The sequence below is a fragment of the Eutrigla gurnardus genome (assembly GCF_963514095.1).
Source record: "Eutrigla gurnardus genome assembly, chromosome: 2".
NCBI classification, from domain to species: domain Eukaryota; kingdom Metazoa; phylum Chordata; class Actinopteri; order Perciformes; family Triglidae; genus Eutrigla; species Eutrigla gurnardus.
Window position 1 is genome coordinate 16,597,896 of NC_139916.1, and position 25,403 is coordinate 16,623,298.

The window sequence follows — 25,403 nt, forward strand, 5'->3', positions numbered from 1 at the left end:
CAAAATTATACGACAGCCAAGTAATAACAAGGGAGCTACAAATGACAGGACAGTGATAAGATGAAAGACAGTGATGAAGCGCCGGTGAAAGCTTTAATAACACCGTGCTGCATAATGTGTTACCCAACGCTCCTCTCTCGCTTTTATAAACAGATTACCCTCCTTCTTCCACCTCCACACTTTCCTCTATTGCTTCCTTTACATTACCTATTTCCCCCTCCCCATCTGCCCGTCCCCCTTTCATCTTCCACTATAACTCCTCTCTCTAAGCTCACCTCTTTTTTTTTTTTTTTACCTTGTTCTTCCCTCCTCGTTAACTCCTCCCTCCCTCTGTCATCCACCGCTACCATCCACCTATTCCTTTCATTTTGTCTCACTGGCAACGCGTGTTTCATTCAACTGTGTGAGGATAGCCTTACAATCCTCCCGAGCTTAAATGCCCTTGAGGAAAACAGTTGGCCTCTTTCTGCTTTTCTTTAGTGACAAATTGTCATTGATGGATGAAAAGCTTTTCAAAACATAAGACTTTCAAGGAATAATAATAAAAGAAAAAGATGTACTGTTTTAGCTTAACTCGCATTTGTTTTTACCAAAATGTATTTAAAAGGGATTCGTCAGCCTGGGATTTGTCAAACATACAAAAGTATAAGCAATACTGGAGCTTCAACGTGTATGGATACCTCTAGCCTGCAGTGACATTTAGGCTTATATTAAAACCGAACAATAGTGTATAACAGTTGATTAGAAGCTCTTTAGCTGCACCATAGCAGAGCATTAAGCATAGCTCTAACTTTGCCAATACAAAATCTGTTTAGCTTCATTTCAGTTTTATGCGTTTCATTATCTATTCAGTTCTGCAGGTGATAATCCACACACACACACACACACACACACACACACACACACACACACACACACACACACACACACACACACACACACACACACACACACACACACACACACACACACACACACACCTCCCCCTTGTGTTGAGTTGTGCTGCATTGTGTGCAGGCAAGAGGTCAAGCACAAAACCTGCGCTATATGTACAGTATAGATTCATTCTACACCCACAAGCTGTCCTCCTTGCACCAGGAAAATACACCCTCGATGGGAACCTTTCACCCTCGATGCACACATGCATATCACAGTTTTTCTTGGATGTACATTTCCAGGGAATACTGTGTTTGGAAGCATTATTTAAATGCAATGCAGTGGTATGCTGGCTGTAGGCACATTGGCTTCTGCAAGACCCCTTTTTTTTTTTTTAACCCTTTTAGATCACATTACTGCTCATGTTGTGTACTGATTTAATAATATATGAAATAAAATGTTTAAATTCATATTCCAATTACAAAATATGGCACGTACTTACTCCAATTTTGACCATTAATATCACGCCACAATATCATATCAACGTTCTAAGCCCGCCCACTTATTGAGCAATCCAAGCAAATGCAAAGGATTTGATTCATATCCCTCTTGTAACTCTCCACTCACATATTCCATTTAACTGAGGAATAGTCACAGTACTGAAGCTAAAGAGGCTCTAACTTCCGTTTCACTGGAACTTTAAGCTCCCAGAGTTTAACTTACAGTATTAGCCTGTGGCAGAACATTTATGCTGACTTTGCTTCCAAGTTAAGAATCTCATCAGCTCAATTGTCAAGTCTTGAAACGCCTCTCGGAAAAAAGGCACCACACATTTATCACTCCTATTCTCAGCACAGGTTAGAGTGAGGGGCTGTCCAATTATTGTGGCTTGTGTCAGATCTCTGCAAATAAAGTCAGCTTTGTCTGTATGTCTGTCTAACGGGGGATTGTTTCTCCTCCCAGTGCACGAGGAACTCCGTTATACGCCGTCTATTTCTGATCTTATCTCCGAGGACTTCATTTCTCTCTCTTTCCGACTCCCCCTCACACACACACACACACACACACACACACACACACGTTCTCTGACACAGATTTTCTCGTCTCCTTTTCTTGTTCTTACATTTGATTTTCTCTTACATTGCTGCTCTCTCCATTTCACAAATTCCCTTGTGCACGGAGACATACACACCCAAAACCCTGCCCCTGCACATCTCAAATCTTTTCATAACCTCATTTGCATAAGGGAAGTTGTGTTTCAGGAAGTTAGTTTCAAACCCCCTTCGGTGTTGCCATTCCCTTTTGAAACCGATTATGTAACACCTAATGCAAATCTGGTGACACATTTTAAATATTTCCTGTCATAGTTGTTATGATGCCCCAGTATTACGTTGATTGTTGCTCTTCAAGGCATATTGAAGGCTAAATTGCCTTTAATTAGATTTTTTTTTAATCATGCTGGTATAATGTTGGAGCAATCTTAATCTTTTTCAGGACTTCCATATGTCTCTTTTATTGATTTTCTGTTCACATCTTTATGGGAAAGGATCAGGAGATTTAAGTACAAGTAAAAGAGTATTTTGCAGTAATTACCACCGTCTGCAACCCTGAAGCCGTGCACTTCTTTGAGAGCATCTTCAAAAACTGATGAAGCTTAATATCGTTTGAAATGAGCATTTTGGGCGAGATTGACTTCAGAATTCAGGGCATGACCATTGTTGACTTGGGATTTGCGGATGGAAAGGCATATGTTGTGGGGGTTGCACTTGACACGGGGTAATAAAAGAATCGCTTTGATGAGCTTTTGTTTGAGCAGACCTACATTCGGGTGCGCTCCGGTTGAGCTCCTGCGGGCTGGGTGTCGGCGTTTGAAGCTGCGGATAAAGCAGCCTTTTGACGTGCCTCTGTCCCACTTCCTGGTTGTTTTCATTCACAGATGTATGTGTATGTGTATGCATGTGCTGTATATTAGGGAACCTCTTGGCACCTTATGACGACTATGCAATTTCCATCACAATCTTTTAATTCTATATACAATTTACATTTTTTTTTTGTCAGTGTGTGACTTAAAACATTTCCCTTCTGTTTCACCATCAGCTGTAAGAGACGTATAGCCTGGTGTTACAAATTTGGTACAGGTGTTAGCTTTTCCTGCTTCAAAGCAGAGGGGAGACAATTTGTTTTTGTCTCCGGGGACGGAGTCGATACTCGGTCCGGAGCCGCTGCTGTAACCTCGGTGGCTTCCCTCCGCAGCCAGGAAACAAGGACACGCCTGTTAGTCTCGAGGAGCTGCAGCGGTTGTTCGTGCACAAACCGCAAACGCTACTCCACTTCAGTCTCTTGATATCTTCACTACTAAATTTAAACTATCTGCTGCGACCGCTGTCTCTCATCTGCTCACACCGACACTCACACACTCCCTACGCAAACTCGTTACTGAATCACGATGCATCCGAGAAATGAAGGAACTGTTTCACCCATCTCTGCTGTACATGGGAGGTTGTCATGAAGATTACCTCGGATGCCAATTTATGGGCTAGTTAAAGGTGTAAATTCACATAAGAAAGCCAGCGTGCAAATACCGGCCAAGTTTCAAAAAATACCCTGAGGTAAAAACAAACAAATAAAGTCGGTGTAATAAAACACGTTGAAGGAGGTGAAATTACCTGTAGCCTACACAGCAAGAGCTTACTGGTAAATCCAGCATAATATTCATTTCCACAGCAATAATTTCATCCGTACAGCAGGAGACACGTTTGCCTTTTTCCTCCAATAAAACAGAAGACTTCCTGCAGAATTTTTACGTTAAAAGTGAAAATCCAATAGCTTGTACGTGGTAAAGCATTCAGACACGCTGTGTATGGAGCTACCGCACGCTGACACCAAGGTTACTCTTTCTTTCAGTAACACACAGAGCTTCTGAGGCTTTGGGTTCAGGTAATTCAGTCCTCCGTTTATTCATAAAATGCAAGACCATATTTATCATTATTGTTTATTTGTATTCCTATTTCCAGACAGCAATTATAATGCACTTGAAATGAAATGCGCTGATATGAAAACGGTTTAGTCTGAGGACGACAGCAGAGGTTCTAAAGTGTACACGTTATAAAATAGAAGCTTTTAATAATTTAATGGCACCAAATGCTTTTCATTATTCAATGGCAGCAGGAAATGAGCCCACTCATAGTAAATACGTTAAAGTATATTCTGTCGGTCTTGTCTTTTTTGATGCTGTTGTGATTACAATGATGTGTAATGAAGCTGTAATTATCGAGAGGGTTTTTTTTTGTTTCAATTGCATTGTTTGCTAATCGGCATAAACCAAGTGCCTCACATTGTTTTCATGAATAATGAAAAGGCTTTTCATTTTTAGATGGATAGGCTAGATAGATAGATAAGATTTTCTTTGATGATGGCAAGCACCATGATGGCCATTCTTCATTTGATCTTTGCGACATCCAATGTAATATTAACATGCAGCAACAACTTAAAAATATATGACAATATTCAACAAAAGGATGCGTTCAGGGCGTCTGTCTCACAAACTGCTTTTAGTAGCCTAATATGAACCTCTGGCCTTAAATCTGCTTATTCATCTTCATATAAAAGACTGCATTTTAAGTACATAGTAACATAAGCTGCTCGTGCTCTACAGACAATCATCTTTGGCTTATTGGCAAGATTAAGTATTAATCCATCTTCCTCACCAATTATAAGTACAGGCATGCAACACTGTTGAGTGGCAGACACAGCTTTCCATCATCATTTATGAAAGATATAATGTACTTTATGTGGCGTTTGCCGGCCATCTTCATACTTCAGACGCTATTGCTATAAAAGATGGCTTCTAATAAAAGAGACGTGAGATCACAAATATGTCGGTGCTGAAATAAAGTCACTGTTGGCCTTAAAGGTTTTCATAGGATAGCATGAGGCCACTAGACTACATCAGCATGAGGGCGACTTTGTTTCCAGAAAATCTTTTATCACATCAGTGTTATACTGTATTAATCATCAGTAAAAAAAAAAAAAAAAAAAATGCATAATGGGCAGGGATGAAACGCTTTCTTCTATGAACTGTCTGTAGTTTTTTTTTTTTATTTGAACCCATCATGTCAACTTGGATAGAGTGATTTAAAATATCTATGCTGAATGTTGGAAAATAACGAGCAGTGGCACAGGGATGAAAGCAATTTGAGGCTTAGTTTAACATAAAAGACAATGGAGAGAGCATCAGAGGGCTGTAATACAAAGCTGACATATAAGCAGGAGGTGGAAACTACATTGATATAGAGGAGGCAGTGGTTGATGACATATGGGCTGATTCACTTTGCACCAGTATGCAGAAAAACCATGAACTAAATTAGGAATAAAAGAGGGAGAAAGGGAGGAAATACAACAATAATCGGTTGGATGTTTGCATGCTTGGGTGTCAGATGTTCTACTAAGTAACTAAGCAGAGCACAAAGCTGGACATCGATGTCATGACCATAGACAGTAGACTGTAGAAACCCTGAGTTTCACCATCTTGGCTTTTTGCAATCAAAAGCAGCACAAGGTGAGTTGAGAACAACCAAACAGATAGATCTCATCATACTGCATGGCAGTTGACAATATTTATAACGTGTAATGTTGTATTTACTTGAGGATTAACACTCATACGATAACAATGGAGCAGAAATAAACAGGGTTTGCTGTTGTGTGCTAATGTAGCCTTTGAGGGTTGTCAGGATGGCTTGGTGGCTGGAAAGGGTCCAAATGTAACTGACTGTGTATTTGGAGAAGACCTGAATAATTTCAAGGAAACAAAGCTTCCAATCGTAATATGCTCCGGATCCTTTTTGCATGCAAGCATGATAAATTGAAAAATATGTTTGCATATTTAATTATATTGCTTTGGTTGAATCAAATCCATTTTGTTTTAAATTGTGAGCAAATTGTAATAAAAAGCTATTTTGCTTGGAACCCTGGACTCATCAGAAAATATCATCTTTGAAACTCTGAATGTGAGATGAAAAACATTCCAGGATTTCCTGTTTTTTTTTTTATCAGTAATTGTCCTTTCAACTGACTCAAAATAGAAGGAGGGGGGAAGAAATTCAGAAGCAGAGAAAAGATCAAAATAGATTGAGGCTGATGAAAGAGCAGAGCTGAAGATTTATGACAAGAGAGATTGCAGAGGAAAATGAAACAAGAAAGAAACCGAAACAAAAATCAAGAGATGCCGGAGGGCTTTGGCATCTCGAGTGTGGGCTCTCATGTCACCGCAGTGACTAAGGGAGCCAAAGAAAACAAAGAGGGTAATCGAGTTGGGTTCACAGCAGCCTCTGGCAGGCATAATGAAAAGGTCAAGCAAGCTTGATGGAGTTGTAACATGGACACTGGAAAGGCGGGCGGAGGTTGATAGATTAAGTTTGAGAGACACATAGATGTGTAGAAAATGCATTGGAAAAGGCTGAGTAAGAGAAAAAAGAAATATAATGTATGTATAAGGAGAACATTGTATTCAATCAATGAATTGGGTGCTGTGTTGTGTATCTTGGAAAAAGGTTTATGTTCCGTAAAGACAGTTAGCACCTATTAATTACCATTAGTCTGGGATTAATGGTACTAATTACAATTTAGACAAACAGGCTGACATATTTTTTAAACAAATTTGCCTCTAAAATCCACAGGATGAAAAATAGTCTTACACGGTTTGTTACCTTGGAAGCGTTTTTAATTTAATATGTAGAGTACAGGTTTACACACTGAATGGCATCACAAACGGAGAGGCGTTGGTTCTTAGGAGGGCCGAGAAAGAGATGAGCATTCAGTAAACACGCAGGCATTCTGTTAATCAGGCAGCTATTGTACGGGCTTCCAAACCCAACAATCTCCTGTGCTGATATGTCTGCTAGCTGATTTTACAGTCATTAAATGTTTGTTCACATCACAAAGACACTTTGTGAATGTAACACAGGCACTATACGACTGTGGATTCATGTTTACAGTAAGTGCTCTCTTATCTCTTAGACATACAGAACTCGATCTCTGCTATTACCTCCAGCACCACGGTGAAGCTACCTTTAAGTAGCACATAGAGACGTATTGATTTATACTAGAACCAAATGGGTATATTGATTTGAACTTTGTTCAAAAGTGCACACTGTAGGGTAGGCATCCAGGCGTTTGTATGAGACGCACCGGGGTGTCGATTAACTACAATGTAAACCCATAAAATGCTCAGGGAGTGTGATGTCGTAGTTCAACGCCAAAACAAACACGCATGGGTCGACATTCAATCAGGAGACTTGTGTTCGAGACATGTGTTTGTGTCCCAGAGTGTTGTTGACTTATTGTAATGTTAACTTAGTGATGTTTGTGACGTGTTTTCACAGTATAAACAAACACATGAACAAACAACCTACTTTTAATTTGAAGGATTTATTCCCACCATATCTCAACCTCAGCTTAGGTCTGATCAGCCAAAATGACTGAACCCACTTGTATGTATAATACATAGGGGTGGGGGGAAATTGATTCTTAGATGCATCGCGATGCGGACGATTCTGAATCGATTCAAAAATCGATTATTTTTATTCAGAAACTCGGAAATGCAGCGTTGTGATTTAATAACAATTTACGGCTAAAGAGTATGCCGAAGAAACGACGATTAGTAAAAAGTCCGAAGTCATGGTTTGTTAAGTCTGTCCGTTAAGACGATATGAAAATAACTTACTAAAAATGCTTGTTTTTGTGTTCGACTCGCTCAGAGCTAAGCTAGGCTAACACCGTAGCGGCTACGTAAACACTGAACATAACGTAGTCTCGGCATAAATACGGCAGCGACTGTCTCGTTGTTCCACCGACAGTCTCTGGTTTTACTCGTAGTTTGTTCGGTCTCTGTATGAAATGTAACATACTATCCCACGGCGCCGGGAGACCACAGACCGCTATGCTGTGATGTGTTGAAATGCAAGCTGCATGAAACCATGTATGCTATGTATGCACAAAAATCTGAAAAATGCAATGATAACAAAAAACATATGAATTGACCACTTCATACCTCTGTTATGGCAACATGTCAGTATGAACAAGAGGTTCTTTGTCACCGTGTAAAAATGGTTTCTGTCCTCTTTCTCGGTTTCAGAAATCTGCTGGATAAAGACACATTCTCCAAGTCAGATCCATGTGAGTACATTGCATGTTGCTCTGATGTCAAACCGGTGTAGACATTCTCTCCTCTGGTTTTTTTGTGGATTTGTTGCCTTGTGATTTGGGAAATCATTGATTTGCTCAGAGTGCCATGGCTGTTTGTTCACTGTAATGAAGCTAAAACCCTCACATTGATTTCCTATTCAGAATCTGCCTGCAAACCTCTGATTGTCTTCTCCTCTTTTCTTTCTCTTTGCCCTCATTTAATCTCTTCTCCTCTCTATCTGGTGCTTTGTTTTCACAGTATGCGTGCTTTATACACAAGGTGTTGAAACCAAACAGTGGAGAGAGGTGAGTGTACACACACACACGCACACACACACACACACACACACACACACACACACACACACACACACACACACACACATAAAAAGGAAGGAAATGTGTTACTGTATGTCCAATTAAGTTATTGCTGTTCTGAATATGCGTTTGTTGTAACTGCGTGTGTTGGTAGACGTTCTATCCATCCTTTCACTGTGAGCATGACTTTAACGCTTCATTTAAGCTGTTGGGCTGTCAGTTGTCTGAAAACAACGGCAAAATATTCTCTAATTGGAGGTTTATGCCAACTTAGAAAAATCCTCGCAATGTAATGATCAATATGTTGACACTTTGGGGACTAAACGGCGCGCTGGGAAGACGGCCCTTACTGTGCCTTTATGCAGTTAACTGTCCACTTATTTTCTGACCATTCTGTCTGTTTGACAATTAATTATCTTGCAAGTAAAAAAAAGGCATGTAAAATAAAATCGTTAAAACATTTAATGATGATGCCAAAGAGTAAACTAACTTAATATTTAAAGGAAGCAATCATTTACTTTAAAGCTGGAAGCATTTGTTTTACATTATTCCACCCACTACAACCAAACATTTGTTATTGATAAAAAAAAAAGAATAAATCAAAAAGCACTTTTAAGAATAATGCTGGCGATATCCAAAATGTTTCTCATTGGCCATACAATCTCATGAAAAAGACCAAAAGCCACAATGAATTGATCCATAGAGCTCCACTGTTGTTTCTTAAAACTATTAAATACACACATTTTTAAAAAATGTTTTATCATGAACATTTTGAGTCAATCCTTCAAACATCACCAGCTGCTATGAACACACATTTCTCAGGCGTCAAACAAATCTACGGTTGTAAATAGTCCTCAACATCCATCCATCCATCCATCCATTGTCTACCGCTTATCCTGTATTCAGGGTGGCGGGGGGGGCCCAGCTGTCATTGGGTGAAGGCAGGGTACACCCTGGACAGGACGCCAGTCTATCACAGGGCTGACAGTCCTCAACATATGAACAGTTTACTCCTGAGTTTGAGTCATGGTTGCTACCATGACTAACTCCAGTGGCGAGATTATTAGAAAATAACTATATATCAAACTACATATTTGCAGAATGTATGTAGGGAAGACTAAAACTATTAAGAGATGGAGTGACTTATTGTTGGTTTTGGTCTTTTCACGGGAGGTGAAGAGAATGACAAAAAAACACTAGAAAAGATAAAGTAGGACCTAGTATAATAACACTAATTTATATTAGCATAACATATGATCGAATAGGTTTAAGTAGGTGACGTAGTGCTTTGTGGTTGTATGCCTTCGCCCCCCAGTCATGTTGCAGTTTACATCCATGTCTGTTCCTAATGTCATCACTTTCATCATCACATAATTGTATCCTCTAAGACATTTGTTTCAAATTGTCACAAATAGCACATGAATTCTGCCATTATAGCCAAAATGTGTTTTCGTGTTGTCACAGTGAGATTTGACCATCATTTTTAAATCAGTTCATCCTGGAGTTCAAGTGGACATTTGTGCCAAATTTCAATCAATTTTCTCAAGGTGATCTCGGCATATAATGAGAATGGGACGGACGTGAGGTCACAGCAACCTTGACCTTCAAAATCAAATAACTTAATCCACAAGTCTGGGTGGGCGTTTGTGTGACATTTGAAGAAATTCCCTCGAGGTGTTCCTGAGACATCGCGTTCACAAGAATGGACCGAATGGATGGACAGCCCAACAATATAATGCCTCCGTCTCCGGCACTGAGGCAGAAAAATGAGTCTCAAGAGACTCAAAAGTTATTGGTGAAGTTTCTGGCTCGGTAAATTTGGACACACACTTGGTCATCACAGTCAACAAGGACAAGACGTGCAGAGAATGAAGAAAGAAAGAAGTGTGAATATGTGATTTTTGCATTGCTCGTGTTTGCGCCTAGTTTATACGACCCTTTGTGTAGCTATGAATAACTGCAACCTTTTTGTTTTGTTTATTCCTGGAAGTGTCTCTGTGTGTGTATTACACTCAAAACATATTTGCGTGCATGCCTATCCCGTAACAGAGTGGTTGTCTTTGATGTCAGCCCCCATATTTGACATCCTTACTCACCCCTGCAATGCAAATTGCCAATAAATCAAAGTGGTAGTAGATATCCTTACAGATTTGATCCACTGTGCATGTATAATGGATCATACTTTAATGGACTTTATATGTATTTATACAGTCTGATGACCCTCATTGCCTGCTTGTGTGTTTACCCAGCCAAAGCAGATGGCTGTGTGGGCTTTCATTGAAGTATAGCAGAGCGACTGCGTGGGACTCGTTGTGGGCGCGTGAGAATGCGTACGCATATGTGCGTATACTTAAAGCAAAGGCGTTCGCACACGTATACGGACATGTAAAACTTTGCACTTCCTCAGAAATAGAAACTCTGCTTGACAAACGATTGAGGACAGCCGTGAATCCAATCAACAACACAGAATGCTATTATATAACGACCATTTCACTTAGATTATTTTCAAGCCAAACCAACACGTCATTCGTCATGTTCACGGAAATAGAAACGTCACATGTGTAATGACAGTGTGACGAGATGGCGGGTGCTGACGGCGGCTCCAGGTGACGCTGCTTGAGGCTCCCAAACCTCTGGTGGATTAACTGAAGCCAAACACTTACCGAGGACTTGGAAATAATGTTTTCTGACAGGAACTTCTAGCAGACCGGTTAGGCTCGAGTCACATTTGACGATGATTTCCAACTACTCTGTTAATGCGTTTGGTGCTCTCTTGGGAGATTCTCGATTAGATGAAGGAAGTCACAGCTATGCATGATTTTTTGGTTGCGCATGTTCATTCTAGGTAATGAAGGCCAGTTCCCGTCAGAGTTCGGCATGTTTGGTGAAAGTTACTGTTACTTTCTATGTGACATTTTCACTTCATAGTTCATTCTTTGAAGCATTTTTTATAAGATGAGGAAATGACTCGCAGTAATGACTCCGGTTCGGACTCAAGTATCTAGAGCAAAGTGTGAGAACAGCCTTAGGTCATAGGCGACGTTTACCAGGCGCCTGCTTGGCGCTGCTCTCTGTATTGACGAACACAACCTCAGTAGAGTACTGAGAGCACCGTTCAAAACAGACACATTATCCTCTGAGCGTTCTCCTCTCTAATACATCTGTTTCTGAGGTTTCAGAACCACCTTTTTATCAGAAGAGAGGAAATAATGACACCAGGAGTGGAATCAATCAAAGCCCTATAATGTTGGAAGTCAGTTATGACAAATCAGGATTAGCATGATAAAAGAGTAACTTGAGAACTCTTGAAAATCTTTTCTTTTGCAGAACTCCAGTGATTTATCTTCTGATGTACATCAAAGAGATACATCTGAATATGACACCGATAGCACAGTAGGGGAATTACAGCATGTGTACAGCGCTGTTATATTGCATAATTTCCCAACATTGTTGTTCAAAACCTTAGCTTTTATTGGGCTTAATAGATAAACTTCTGATCATTTACAGCTATTTTGTGTGTTTGTTTGTTTAATTTTTGGTATATGGACAAAGTCTCTGCTCTTTGGGTCAGTGGTCATCACGTGACCTGCGATTCTTCGCGGGCCAAAGCAGGTTCTGGGAGCTTGAACAGATCTCATCCATTTGTCCTTGTCCTTGACAGCCAAACTTGAATTCCTACAAATTACCTTTGGTGTACTGTGGCCCCATAGCGCCCTGCATAGATCAGCGCAGGACTGTTGCAAGAAAGCAAAACCCACAATGCTTTCACCAAAATGGTGAAGAGCTGTTTTTCCCTGCTCATGTGAAGGTAAGAGACCGAACAAGTGGCGATGGTGGTGACAGCACAGCTTTATGAAGACACACCATTGCTGACCATTTTCCTCTTTATCCCAGTGACTAATTTGTTTGGGACGCCGAAGGCGACCACATGCTGTTGGCGCCCTATGGGAGTTTATATAGCTGCGCCATTGTGTGCATGTGTCTATTTCTTTGTGTCATCTACTGCACATTTACACGCACAATCACAGCTCGAAGCTCTAAGCTCTAACAAACCTCGGGATGTACTGTATTTTCCTGTGAAGCCACATTTCATTGGGGAAAATGGGAAGAAATGGTTTCCAGCTGACTGTTTGGCTCTTTCTCCTCCCTCAACAACCAAAGTGCCCTTAACTCTCTATCATTGCTGGGGGGCTGTTCATTATTCTATGTGATTCTGTCTCTCTCTCTGTCTTGGGGGAATCTTAAACACACCCCAGTGCTTATTCACACACACAACACACGCAGTTAGTCCACACTAATTCACATTTGGTCATTTACCTCTCTCTGCGAGGACACGAGACTCCACCAAGCTCATCACCACGTTACCCGCGGTTTCTAAGAGAATAAAAATCCGCTGGCCAAAGAACTGCAGGACGTCCACACAGCACAAATCCCCAGTGGTGATTTGCATGTGTGCTCCGGGGAAGAAGATAATGAAATCTTTGTCAGATTTCAAACCCCAAAAACACACAAAAATAATGAAGGATTAGACTCTTGTCCTGTCGTAATTTCACACCTCTCACCCACAGTGTGTGCGTGTGTGTTTTAAGGACGTTTTCACATTTCAATATCTGACACTGAAGGTCTTTTACAGTAGCTGTTGCTACCCCGAAGAGTTCAATTTGCCATATTGGACTGTAGGTGTGCAAGCTGCTCTGCATCTGTGTCTACATGTTGAGGGTGCAGGTCAGGGACTTCATGCCAGATCCTCATTAGACCAGCAGCCAGCAGTATCTAATGAACTCTGCAGCGCGGTATTGTCTCTTCCACTCTGCGGGGAAATCACATTACGGAGCTCATCTTGGCCATCAGCTGCCTCTTTACTAACATGCGCTCGCAGCCTCATCAACACCTCTTGGTCTCTTGGAAAGTGAAGGTGGCTCACGGATTCACCTTTCCTCTACTTTTCTCCGGTGTTAAATTTAGATGTAAAGTCAGTGGGTTCACAGAGAAATAAATAACCTTAAAAAAACAGTTCAAAGGGGTGTTTGCGGAACAATATAGAAGTGTTTTACTGTTTTACTGCATTTGTGTTGTTCTAATTGCCCACATTGTGTTCGTTGTTTTCACTGTATTGATTGAAAAGACAAAGTTAACTCACACATCCGCCTACAGTATCTGCTGTCTATATTTTTGGAATAACAGACTCCTGCTTGCAAATGGCTTCATTGGCATTGATTGGAATTGTAGTTTTCCAATAAAACGGGGCATGTTTGGCCCAAATACAGTTTTTGTAGTTCAGTTTTATGATACGACCTTTATTGTACACTGGAGTAAAAGAAGCATAAAAAAAGCAATGCTCTGATTTCAATGAGTGCATGGATTGAATCACTAAGGAGGTGTAACAAAACTAATGAAGGATTAAGATAAGGATTAGTTTATTGTAGTGTTTATTTGAACTTTGCACAGCTGTTTGATGTGATAATTAATGAAGGGACTGGAATTAAGAGTTTGTTCTTTGAATTCCTTTCTCTTTTAAATAAATATTTAACTAAATACTATGTTTAATGACATTAAGTGCTGCAGGTAACCTGGACCTGATGTTTTTATGAGCAATGCCTCAGGTTCACCTTGTGTCAGCTGGGAATTTCAAAGTAATTTCATTAATAGCAAATTGTTGAGTCATTTAAATTGAGTTCAATATAAATATAAGTCTGGCAGCCCAGTGATATTCTGGTTAATACGCTCAGATGGATATTCCTGAATGAGTAACACACTGACCACCTGGGGCTTTTTGTTGATCTCTGCGTGGGTTACACTTCTAACAACCTTTCCAGCAACAGCTACAATGACATTTTACAACAAGCCACTTCCTACAAAGGAATGAATAAGAATGGAGGTATCGATGCCTTCAGTATGCGCTACAGGCCACAAATGTCGACTTACTCCATTGCGTTCACCAACCGCTGCTGAAAACTTCCCACTCGGAGTGTTTGATTAAAATGTGTAATTCCAGGGGGAATTTAAATGATTTATGTATGCGCTGTTTCTTATATTTGAAATTCTTCAGCAGTTTTTTTGTTCATTATATGCATGTGGTGTCGCTGAGTCTTCGCCAGCCTTTTATCTGGCATCTTTTCCTCCAATTGGCACTTTGGGAGTGAAGATCCTACTAATTAGAAGGCCTTAATCACCGCCTTTCTCTCCTTTCCCACTACCACCACTACCATTCCCCTCCCCCTCCCTTTACCGCACAAATCCTCCACTCCACTTTTGCACCCTTTTCTTCCTACATCTTCTCTTTTTTTCCACCCTCTCTCTCTCTCTCTCTCTCTCTCTCTCTCTCTCTCTCTCTCTCTCTCTCTCTCTCTCTCTCTCTCTCTCTCTCTCTCTCTCTCTCTCTCTCCCCATATCTCCTTCTTTCTGTTAGTGAGTGGGATATCCTGTATAATTAATGTGGGAGGGGGAATAAAGATCAAGGAACCAGGAAACACACCCCTGGCTTTCTCTGCACAGCAGCAGCGTGTGAAAGCACCTCCATTAATCAGGCCTCTAGGTGTATGCTTGTGTTATCAGTGCGAGTCTGAGAAAGAGAGAAAAAAAAAAAAATAATAATAAAAAAGGTTAAGTGCAAGGTGACAGGGGCACAAACTGGATTTGTTTATTCAACAATGTTGTGCTCTCTTGCTTTCCTTCCTCCTCTCTCCTCACCTCCATCTCTCTTTTCCCTTCCAGTTTGGCAGAACAGAGGTGATAGACAACACCCTAAACCCAGACTTTGTTCGAAAGTACATCTTGGACTACTTTTTTGAGGAGAAGCAGAACCTTCGCTTCGACTTGTGAGTGATTTTGCTTTGAAGTCTCATCATGAATCTTCTTTCCTGCCCTCTGTCCTCATTCACCGTGGTGGATCTTTTTCTCCTTCTGCTCTGTGCTCATTGAGAGACCTGCTATTGCCTTAAGACTCTGATCATTCGGGGGGAACACTCCCCACCCCCGATGGCAATTGCCCGATCATAGATTAGCAACCAGGTGCAATATATGTGTTTGGAGGTGCCGTCTCTTTTTTTCATCATTTACAAAACCAAAAACACAAGTGCAGAAATATGAGGAATAGATTGACTGCATGTTTGTGTGCTCTCAAGTACGCTACAAGCTAATGGTTCAATATCGACGTATAAGCAGTGAGCTACCTACAGAAGATAGGCATGGGGCATGTTAGTCGCCCACTATATTTTTCTGTGGGGTCACAGGTTTCATTGAACGGTATGACCAGCTCTTTATCTGGTCATTGCTAAGTTTCCTTGAAAGAGATTTACATCCATCAAACTTGGTTATTGCAGCTTCAAATCCTTTTCTTTCGTAAAACAAAGTCGATTTTTCTTTGATAAGCATCTAAACCATCTCATAAGGAGCTATGTTAGAGGAACATTACTATTCACCCCAGCTAACACTACCCTATTTTTATGTCTTCAACAACTCACTATACAGGGAATTCTATGTAGAGGACTTCATAGTGAGCTCATCAGAAAAAGGAAAAAACACTTTCAGTCTCTCTCTCTCTCTCTCTCTCTCTCTCTCTCTCTCTCTCTCTCTCTCTCTCTCTCTCTCTCTCTCTCTCTCTATATATATATATATATATATGTATAATATATGTGAACAGAGCAGCACCAGCGTTGATCTGGCAGGTTTTCATTGTGCAAAGCAGTGACATAATTAGCAGTCGGCCAGCTCCGTACCGGCTGGACAACGAAGAAAGATGGCTGCCTAAACACTTGCTGTGTGTTAAGCTCATTCATCGATACAAATGATTCATTTTAACTTTTAAAACAACAATTCCCAGCTCCCCGGAAACCCTTAGCACAACCCACCATTATGTCATCATACCACCACACGATATAAAAAGTAGATCCCATTACCAACTGGACAGTATATCATTTGATGTATTATTTTCAATTAATTGTGAGTAACTCATAAATATTGTAAATGTGTGCAGCCATGAACGATCTCCAGGCAAACAGGATCTGTCGTTTCATCAGGCGTTTAATCTTGGTGCATCGCATAATCTGCTCCGTTTCCTTCACTTTCATAGCTTTATATTCACATGCAAATAATATCAGGTCCACCACTCATTATCATGGAAGAGGGAAAAGGTCTCGTTGAACCTTCGCCCAATTACTCTGCCTCATCCATAGAAAAAAGATATCCTTTATCTTGGCTCAGTCAGAATTTTTGTGTGCGATAATGGTGGCCTTTTGTCTTATTTTTATTTTATCGCTACACACCTCTTTCGACACTTCTTCCAAAGCTTTCAACTAAGCAAATTAAAACAACAAAATATATATTTTATCTTGTCTTGCATCCTTTCTATTTCATTTTAATTCATAGCCCCAATTACAGCTGGAGATGTTTGAGACAAATTCAACAAACAAACCTACGAACAAAAACATCTGAAAAGCCAAAATGTGCTCAGCACTGTGAGATTATGACGAGAGATCACTAGATTGTTTTAAATCTCGCCTTTAAGAGTAGATCACTTAGATAGGATTCTCCTCTACAGCTTTTTAAATGGCTTTGCTGCTTTTATTTTGTGTCTTCTGCAGGTACGATGTTGACTCCAAAAGCCCAGACCTGTCCAAACACGTGAGTGCACGTATGTTAACCTTGAACCACAGATAAATGGAGGGCAGTTTTCAGTCAAGTCTGAATTATTGGCTTGAATGGCTCTAAAAAAAGAAGGAAGCAAACATTGCTTGATGGAATGTGGCTTTCAGAGTGATTTAAAATCTGTCAAACTCTTTATCAGTGGTTTAATGGTGGCGATGTTTATGCTGTTCTGTTTGTTTTAATTGGGTGTTGCACACTGCATGCTTTCTTCTCGATGAATTAAAGCAAACCCTTTTTCATTGCCTGATCTCAGAAGTATCCAAATGCATTTTTCTCTTTATTTCTTCTCATTATTCAATGTTTTTGTTTTCAGACTTTAATAGGTGTTATCCATACTCTAATTGTGCTCTAAATAAGCCTATTATATTTCTATATATCTATGAAAGTCTCTTTTTGTATTTGTCCTAGTATTAGTATTGCAGTGATAAGCGTTTAACTTGCTATACTGTCAAAGCTTGGATTATGCAATGCTTTTAACCCCTAGTTTCCATTTTAAGCACTATATTACATTATTTTTTGTTTCACTACAGAAGGATACGTTGTTTTTATCCATTTGGCTGGAAACTATGGTGAAAGAAAGCATTTAACAAAACTTTGAAATAATCACGTTTGATTATTTGACGTATTTGGATGAACGAGGTTTGCATTTTTTCATCACTAGCTTTAACTCTTCGTGTGCGTTGGGTTTTTAGTTCTGAGGCCTGTACTACGAAGCAGGATTTGGGTTTAGTGAGGTAACTTCAGGGTTAACTCTGGGTTTTCTGTCATACGACGCTGGTTCACTTCTTACCGGGGTAGATCGCCATGGTAACTTACGCTGCAGAGCTAACCTGTTCAGGAGCAGGTTATGTTCCTGATAAGAGATCAACATGTAGAAAAACACCACCTACTGACCAATCAGCTCTCTTGGTGCGCGGACAAAAAAAAGAAGAAGCTCAGTGGATCGTGAGAGGGTCTCTTAGGAGAACTAGAGTGACCTGCAAAACCCTTTTTCTTTCCCTTACAATATTTTTTATGAGAGATCCAGATTCTCGTCTGAATGACTTATCTGTGTCAGCGTACAGCCTACTTACCACTTTGGATTATGTTTTTATATGTATTTTATTTGCTCCCAAGTCCGTTTTACACCGCTGGGATTACAGCTGAAAGAATTAGGCTGATATTGTCATACACCACGTTATAAGAATACATCCTAGCAAAGTTTTTTGGCCTTTTATTAAGGGAGGACAGGGTGAGAGTTAAAGGGGGAGAGAGAGCGACTACATAATTTAAAAGAGGGCCGCAGGGCGGATTCAAACCCGGGACGGCTGCAGGGAGCCTCGGTACGTGGGGCGGTAACTCTGCCACTGAGCTATCAGCGCACTTATCACATTCAATTAATCAATCAGATCTAGTAGTGCTCTTATGATGGGGCAGTTATACTATATGACTATTAACACTATTTATACTATTAATACGACTTAAGAATTCACACAGTCGGTGAGTTTTTGCCAGCTGTCCTTCCTGCATTTGGCAGATAAAATTGTTGCTTTTTGCCTGTATTATATGTTTAACTTCTTCATATTTCTGTTAGATTATGGTTTGCTCCTCGTATGTGAAATACGCCGCTCCGCTGCCCGTAGACTGATCCATGTTTGTGATTGGTCAAATGCTGCAAACGCCGCCTCTTTCATGTGCACGCGCTCATAGCTGGACAGGTAAACCCTGGGTTGACTTACCAAGTTTATAACCAGCGTTGTGTGACCACTTATCTCCGATTGCCTTTGTTAGGGTTACTTAAGCTGGATAACTGAAAGACACCCTGGGTATGTTGAACTCGCTTCGTAGTACAGGCCTCTGGCTCAGCATGCTGCCTTTCCACTCTCACTTGGTCGTCTTGAGCAGTGCTAGGAGTGCTAGGTATTTGGTTTGGTGTTGGTATATGATGTGCTTTGTTGTTACTGTTGTTGTCATTGCTGTTGTTGCTGCTGCCGCCCAACCTTTCTGGAAGCCTGCAGAACTCAACGTAGGTCCCAGCACCTCTCTCACTTCTGACACTGCATGGCTGCTGTCTCACCTTAATGATCCTTTTCTCAGGAGGTAGGATGACATCACTGATCGAAATTAAAAATAAAAAAACTTAAGGAGGCAAGCAAACCTGTGCAACTCTCCACCACCATCGAGGTCTTAAAGAACTCCACAGTGGCCATATGAAAAATGAATACTTAGTAGCATGTTTTTGAAACATGATTTTCCAGGTTCTTCCTTGTAACATGAAGTGGAATCAGTGGGCATAAGAGAGAAGAGACTCACGGAACAGAAACACCCTGTTGGCTGATGTCAGTACCTGTCTGACAAGGCCACAGTTAAGATTCTTTTGGATGTCCCACATTCTTGCTGTGATTCATTCAAATAAAATGATTAGAGACATGCCATTGACTGAAACTACGTCACGTGTCTCTTCAAGGGCTCCACATTAACGCCCTGCACTATAAATCACGTTGTCATTATTCATGGTGCTGTGAATCCCTGTCCTCCATAATTCATTAAAGCAGTGGTTCTCAACAGGCGAGTTGTCACCATTAGACCCTTTTACACGGCTTCTCGTTGCGGGAATATCACTCCTTCTTTCAGCACCGTCGTCATTGTTAAAGGTACGGAGACGGAAAGGGGTGTCAGAATCGTTACGCCTCTGAGGCGGTAATGGAGGTAGACACAGAGCTGCAACAGAGGCCAAACCAGGCGAGCCGGCCTCTTTGTGAATGGAGCGAGCCGGGGAGCCGGAACAGAAGGTGATGCGTTGGGCGAAGCTCTAAATGGTACCACCAACTTATTATGTAACGCTTGCTCCTGGGTGATTTTGAAAATGTATTAACTCTGAAAATCATGAGCATATTCTAGTCCTGTCCAATATGTTAGGTGTCCTGAGATGACTTCTGTGATATGACACTATAAATATAATATAATTTAATTAATTAAATGACCATCATGCTGAATTGAAGAGATCGAGACCACAAACTGGGCTGCATGGTGGTGTAGTGGGTAGCACTGTCGCCTCACAGCAAGAGGGTCCCGGGTTCGATTCCCGGGTCGGCCCGGGTTCCTTCTGTGTGGAGTTTGCATGTTCTCCCCTTGTAAGCGTGGGTTCTCTCCGGGTTCTCCGGCTTCCTCCCACAGTCCAAAGACATGCAGGATGGGGATAGGTTCATTGATGACTCTAAATGGCCCGTAGGTGTGAATGTGAGTATGAATGGTTGTCTGTCTCTACATGTCGGCCCTGTGATAGACTGGCGTCCTGTCCAGGGTGTACCCTGCCTTCGCCCAATGACAGCTGGGATCGGCTCCAGCCCCCCCGCGACCCTGAATACAGGATAAGCGGTAGAAAATGGATGGATGGATGGAGACCACAAACTCATGTTTACATTATGAGGTTATAAATTACAGACTACAGAATTTTTTATGCTATCAGAGGAGCCGCCCCCTGCTTGTCATTTGAAGGAATGCAAGTTTTAGGTACTTCAATGAACTGAATGGGTTTTATGTGTGTGCATGGAAAATTCTGGCCCCCGAGTCTAGACCAGTTGGGAACCACTGCATCCAACCGTGCTTACTAGAAAGAAGAAACATTGTACATTTCACATCAAAACTGCATGTGATGTCTTTGAGCAATAAGGGGACATTCTTTTCTGTTTCACAGCTGACAGCAAGTCATTACGCTTTGCAGACTAAAATCAAAGACATATCCAATTTTTTTTAACCATATATATATATACATAAATAAATTGAATTTCTTTTGGTTAGACGTGTGCATTGCAATTTGAAGGAGCATGAAAGAGCTTCTTTGGCAGAAAGAAATTCTTCAATTTCTCATTTGCACGAGTTCCAGGGATGATTTTCTGTCTGACTATACTCTGATTTCCTGTCTTTCTTCCTCACCAACATGCCCCCCCCCCCCCCTTCCTTACTTCTTTCCTTCCTTTCCTCCAGGACTTTTTGGGGCAGGCGTTCTGTACTCTTGGGGAGATTGTTGGATCACCAGCCAGTCGACTGGAGAAACCACTGGGGTGAGTAAGAGCTAAATACCTAAATGTGTGATTTAGGAACACCATACTGCGCTTGCTTTGGTCTCAAACACAACAACCATGACCATCCTCAGGTATCATAAATTTGGCATCATTTGGACTGAGGGGAAACTGAGCGAGGGGCACGGAGACGCCGTGATTGAAATTGCAGGAGCACGAACAGAAGGAAGGATAGTAAACACAGATTTAGAAAAACATTGATCAGACAAAGGAGGAAGGAAAGGGAGCGGGAACCAACACATCCTACAGATGTCTTCCTCAGATAATTGTTGTCATTAAAGAAAAAAGGGTTGAAGTGTGGAGCAAAATTACCCAAATTACAGCTCATCTCCTCCGCTCATGCTCTCACATGTAGTGTTAATGGGATATCCTATAATCTGTCTTTACACGTCCATCATTCATCATCATCATTATCTATCCGCTGGGCTCTTGTGTAATTCAGGTGAAGTCATTTAAATGTCACATTCGACGAGATGTGCCAGTTCTCAGCTCTGAATACGTTACCATGGAGAACATTGAGAGGGAATATTTATTATATATTTATATACATGAAGACTGACATTCAACTTTTAACAGTTTGAGATGCCTTGAACTCATTGATTAACCTGCATTCTAAGCTCTGCTGATTTGACTAATTTGTTGAATCGTATATTAATAATTGTCCAGGTCAGTATGGAGCATACCAAATGTATGTGTCTCGCCCCACAGCACACCCTTGATGATGACACAGTTGCAGATCTGTTGCAAGAACACTTTTGTGACACTTGGCGTGTGTATTTCCCCATGTGCATGCACTATTGATGTTGCTTACTTAAAGGGACTTAAGCAGAGCAAATATAAACGAGGTTTGAGAGAGCGTTAAGCTTAATAGCATTATTACAATTTAAGTTTAATATCAAACATGTTCTTTCTGAGCTGAGAATTTATATGGCATGGTTAGAAAAGGAAATAGATTTCTTGCCAATTTATTCATTTTTAATTTAAGACAATCTGCAGCTGAGAGATAACACAACTGCTTGCCAAATTGTATTCTTGAGGCAGCCTTTAATCTTTCTTTCCAGAAAAAACACAAAGTCGGCAGCTACCAAACTAACACAACCCTGGGTGAAGCATCGTCTTGTTGTTTCACGCAGTTTTTCTTTTCATGGCTGTTATTGACTGATCATAGAATGTTCTGTTTTTAGTTTTGACACATTTTTATGAAACGGATACTGGGACCAGTTCTATTATGTGAGTTTGGTGGAACTTCCTCAAATTCAAACACCGTGAGATATTAACCTCCCGTGCGTTTTAGTTTGTTCAGCAACTTTTGGAGTTATGATGTTGAGAAAGGGCTTTGTTTTGTCACTGAGGACACACCCACGCACACACACACACACACACACACACACACACACACACACACACACACACACACACACACACACACACACACACACACAGACAGTGATGCATTGCCCTGGTAGATGTGCGACCCAATGGAGTTCGTTTTCATGTTTTTGTGGAAATGAAGAGTGATTTAAATTTCATTGCTTGGAAATGTCAAGGCATTTGTCTAAGTTGTCTGGAGGCAATGGGAGAATGTTTTAGAGCATCTGTTAGTTTTTCATGTTTGTCTGCTACTCTTTTCACCTGCACACACAAGACTTTCACTTCAATTGTCTTGAGGTGAGTGTTGAAGTAGCTGTTTCTCGGTCACAAACACACAACCTGTGTTAAGAGGATCGTATTCCCTTCTCTTGGCCTCTAATACACTGCACAAACACACATGCATGCACACACACACACACACACACGCACACAAACACACAATTTAATTGATTTCATGAATCCTGTTCCTTGGTTAAATGGCATAAATGCAGTGTACCCCCCCGCTGTCTTTTCACTGACTAATGGTAATGGCTTTAATCTTCCTGAAATTAGTGCTTGTTAATTAAGCAGCAGACAATTGAATATGGAATGAAAGGAAAAGGAGAGCGTGCGAGACACGGCGGAGGAGAATAGGTGACATCAATGACTGTATGGTGAGTGGCTGTGTGTTTGTTTGTAGGCAGAGACAACAATGAGGACACTCAGAACAACCCATAATTGCTGGTCTAGATTGTACAGAGAAGCAGAACACAATGAAAAGGCAAAAGAGGAAGCGTTAGTGTAAACGCAGTAGACAATATGCAGTGAGAATGACTAACATGAATGGAAGTCAATATTGCAGGAGGTATTCAAACATAGCTCCTATTAATTGAGTGAATATTTGTATTTTGATGAGCTAACTAACCCATGAATGACACAAAAATGTGTTGGAATGACCACATGGTTTTACAGCCCTTTATTATGTCATGTGTGAATGTGGGCGTAATGTTGAAGAGGCTTTTCCCTCAATGACAAAATAGTTGTTCCCAGGTGTCTCAATGTCAACAGAGGCCTCCGTGTTGATTGGTTTTGCAGTTACTTATTCATTTGTGCATTCTGGCATCAACATCTTGAGATGGTTGAATTGAATTGTTAGGCAGGATTAATTAACACTGACTAATAATGAATGTGTCAGATTGTGTGGCCTCAAAAGGCCCTCGTCAGTCTGTTTACTTCACTTTATTATTTACAGATTCCGTTTGCAGCCGCAGAAGCACCGCAGGAAACACAGAACGGCACAGAGTCAAAGAATGTGGTGTACGTGCCAGCATGTGTCTCTGTGTGTGTGTGTGTAATATGCATACATGACAACAGAATAGTGTATCTACATGTATTCTGTATTATTATGTTAACATATAAAAGTCCAGCCAGACAGTCCAACTTTAGCAGAAATGAATTCTTTGAAATTGTCAACAATTACCTCGTTCACTCAGCAGGTGAAACGTTAGCAGACAATCATAATTAATCATCATTAATCCCACAAAGAGCGTTTGGCAGCCTGGAAAAACAATAGTGAGTGATGTTATTTGATGGCGTAGACTTTGATGGGTGACACAATTAAAACGTTGCAGTTGATGTGTTTAACTTTACCTTACGTGTACAATGCTCCTTTTGAGGTCAACTAAAGGCCAACAGAAACCTAGTCTAGGGTTTGACGATCACACCGGTTGACCTTTTTCAATATATTTCAATGTCCAAGCAGAAAAGGTGTGATTGATATGTTTATAATGATTCTGAACACCGTGTTGTTTGATATTAATATGAAGCACCTTCTAGTTTACAGGTTTTTGTGTTCATAACGTGATGCAACATGTGACTTCTCCACTTCACGCTTGTGTGTGTGTGTGTGTGTGTGTGTGTGTGTGTGTGTGTGTGTGTGTGTGTGTGTGTGTGTGTGTGTGTGTGTGTGTGTGTGAGAGTGAGTGAGAGAGAGCGAGAGAAAGAAACAGAGCACTTCTGCCAAACAACACATTTGTTTCATCTGAACATCAAAGGTGTTCTGCTCTTTTATGATTGCTTCAGATTTTACAGTCCTCTCTTGCCACAGGCCTCAACTGCATATTATATTAGAGATTATCATTCTCTTTGTCATATATATTTACATAGAAAAAACAATTTAAAATGACAGTGCAAAGACAAAGCTAGGTGCAAAATGCCATTTCCTTTCATTTATATTTCGTTTGGAGACTCTACATGCACGTTAAAATGATCCACACAGAAACTTAAAACAGGACATGCAGTGAAAATGTGCACATCTCACACATAAGTCACAGTATGTAAGCTGGAATGTAAAATGCTAAATAATTCAGTTTTTGTCAAGTTACACTGTGTGTTATATAACAATTGCCAAGCAATTTGCAAATTATGAACATCATTATTATTAATTCCTTTTGTGAGCTCAATTATATTATTATTTTTTGTAATTGGTCTCCTTTAAGTGTTCTCGCACATCATTGGGTTTTTTCTTTTATCTTTATGTATTGCAATCACTGTTGATGATGATTTACAGTGTTGTGAATTACAATTTATTATATTGTTGCTGTTAATAGCCTCACATTTGGGTGAAAATGTACCAGGTAAATATGTCAACACTTGATTAGGGGTTCCAATCCCTATATGTGGGGCTGGAAATAAGGCCTATGCAATTTAGTTAGAATTAAGATTCATAAAACAGAGCCGTGCATCCACACGGAGGCGGAGGGTGTAGCATATCTCTGCCCTTGTGGAGGCTATAGACTAATACTTTATGTATACATATTTCTAGCCTCCGGCATTCCTAATTGTAATGACGAGGCAAGATCTTTCCCCTGTGAGCTATAATACTTTAAGCAAGTGGTTCGCAAAACTAGGGGGTGCCTGAAGTCATAAAGGGGGTGGAGGTTTTGGGATAAGCTATGAATGATACATGAT

At 40.7% G+C, this 25,403-nt stretch overlaps 1 protein-coding gene across 2 annotated transcripts in view; it reads left to right on the forward strand.

Annotated features, from left to right (window-relative positions):
* The window catches only part of cpne5b (copine Vb), a 95,246-nt gene that overhangs the window by 12,066 nt on the left and 57,777 nt on the right, over nt 1-25,403 (forward strand). The window contains exons 2-7 of one of the 2 annotated variants that reach the window (XM_084036611.1): nt 8,009-8,049; nt 8,318-8,364; nt 15,091-15,194; nt 16,959-16,998; nt 19,013-19,027; nt 20,989-21,065. In XM_084036611.1, coding sequence (XP_083892737.1) covers nt 8,009-8,049; nt 8,318-8,364; nt 15,091-15,194; nt 16,959-16,998; nt 19,013-19,027; nt 20,989-21,065 — 324 coding nt within the window. The remainder of the gene's footprint in view (nt 1-8,008; nt 8,050-8,317; nt 8,365-15,090; nt 15,195-16,958; nt 16,999-19,012; nt 19,028-20,988; nt 21,066-25,403) is intronic. The other variant, XM_084036612.1, reaches the window with a different exon arrangement.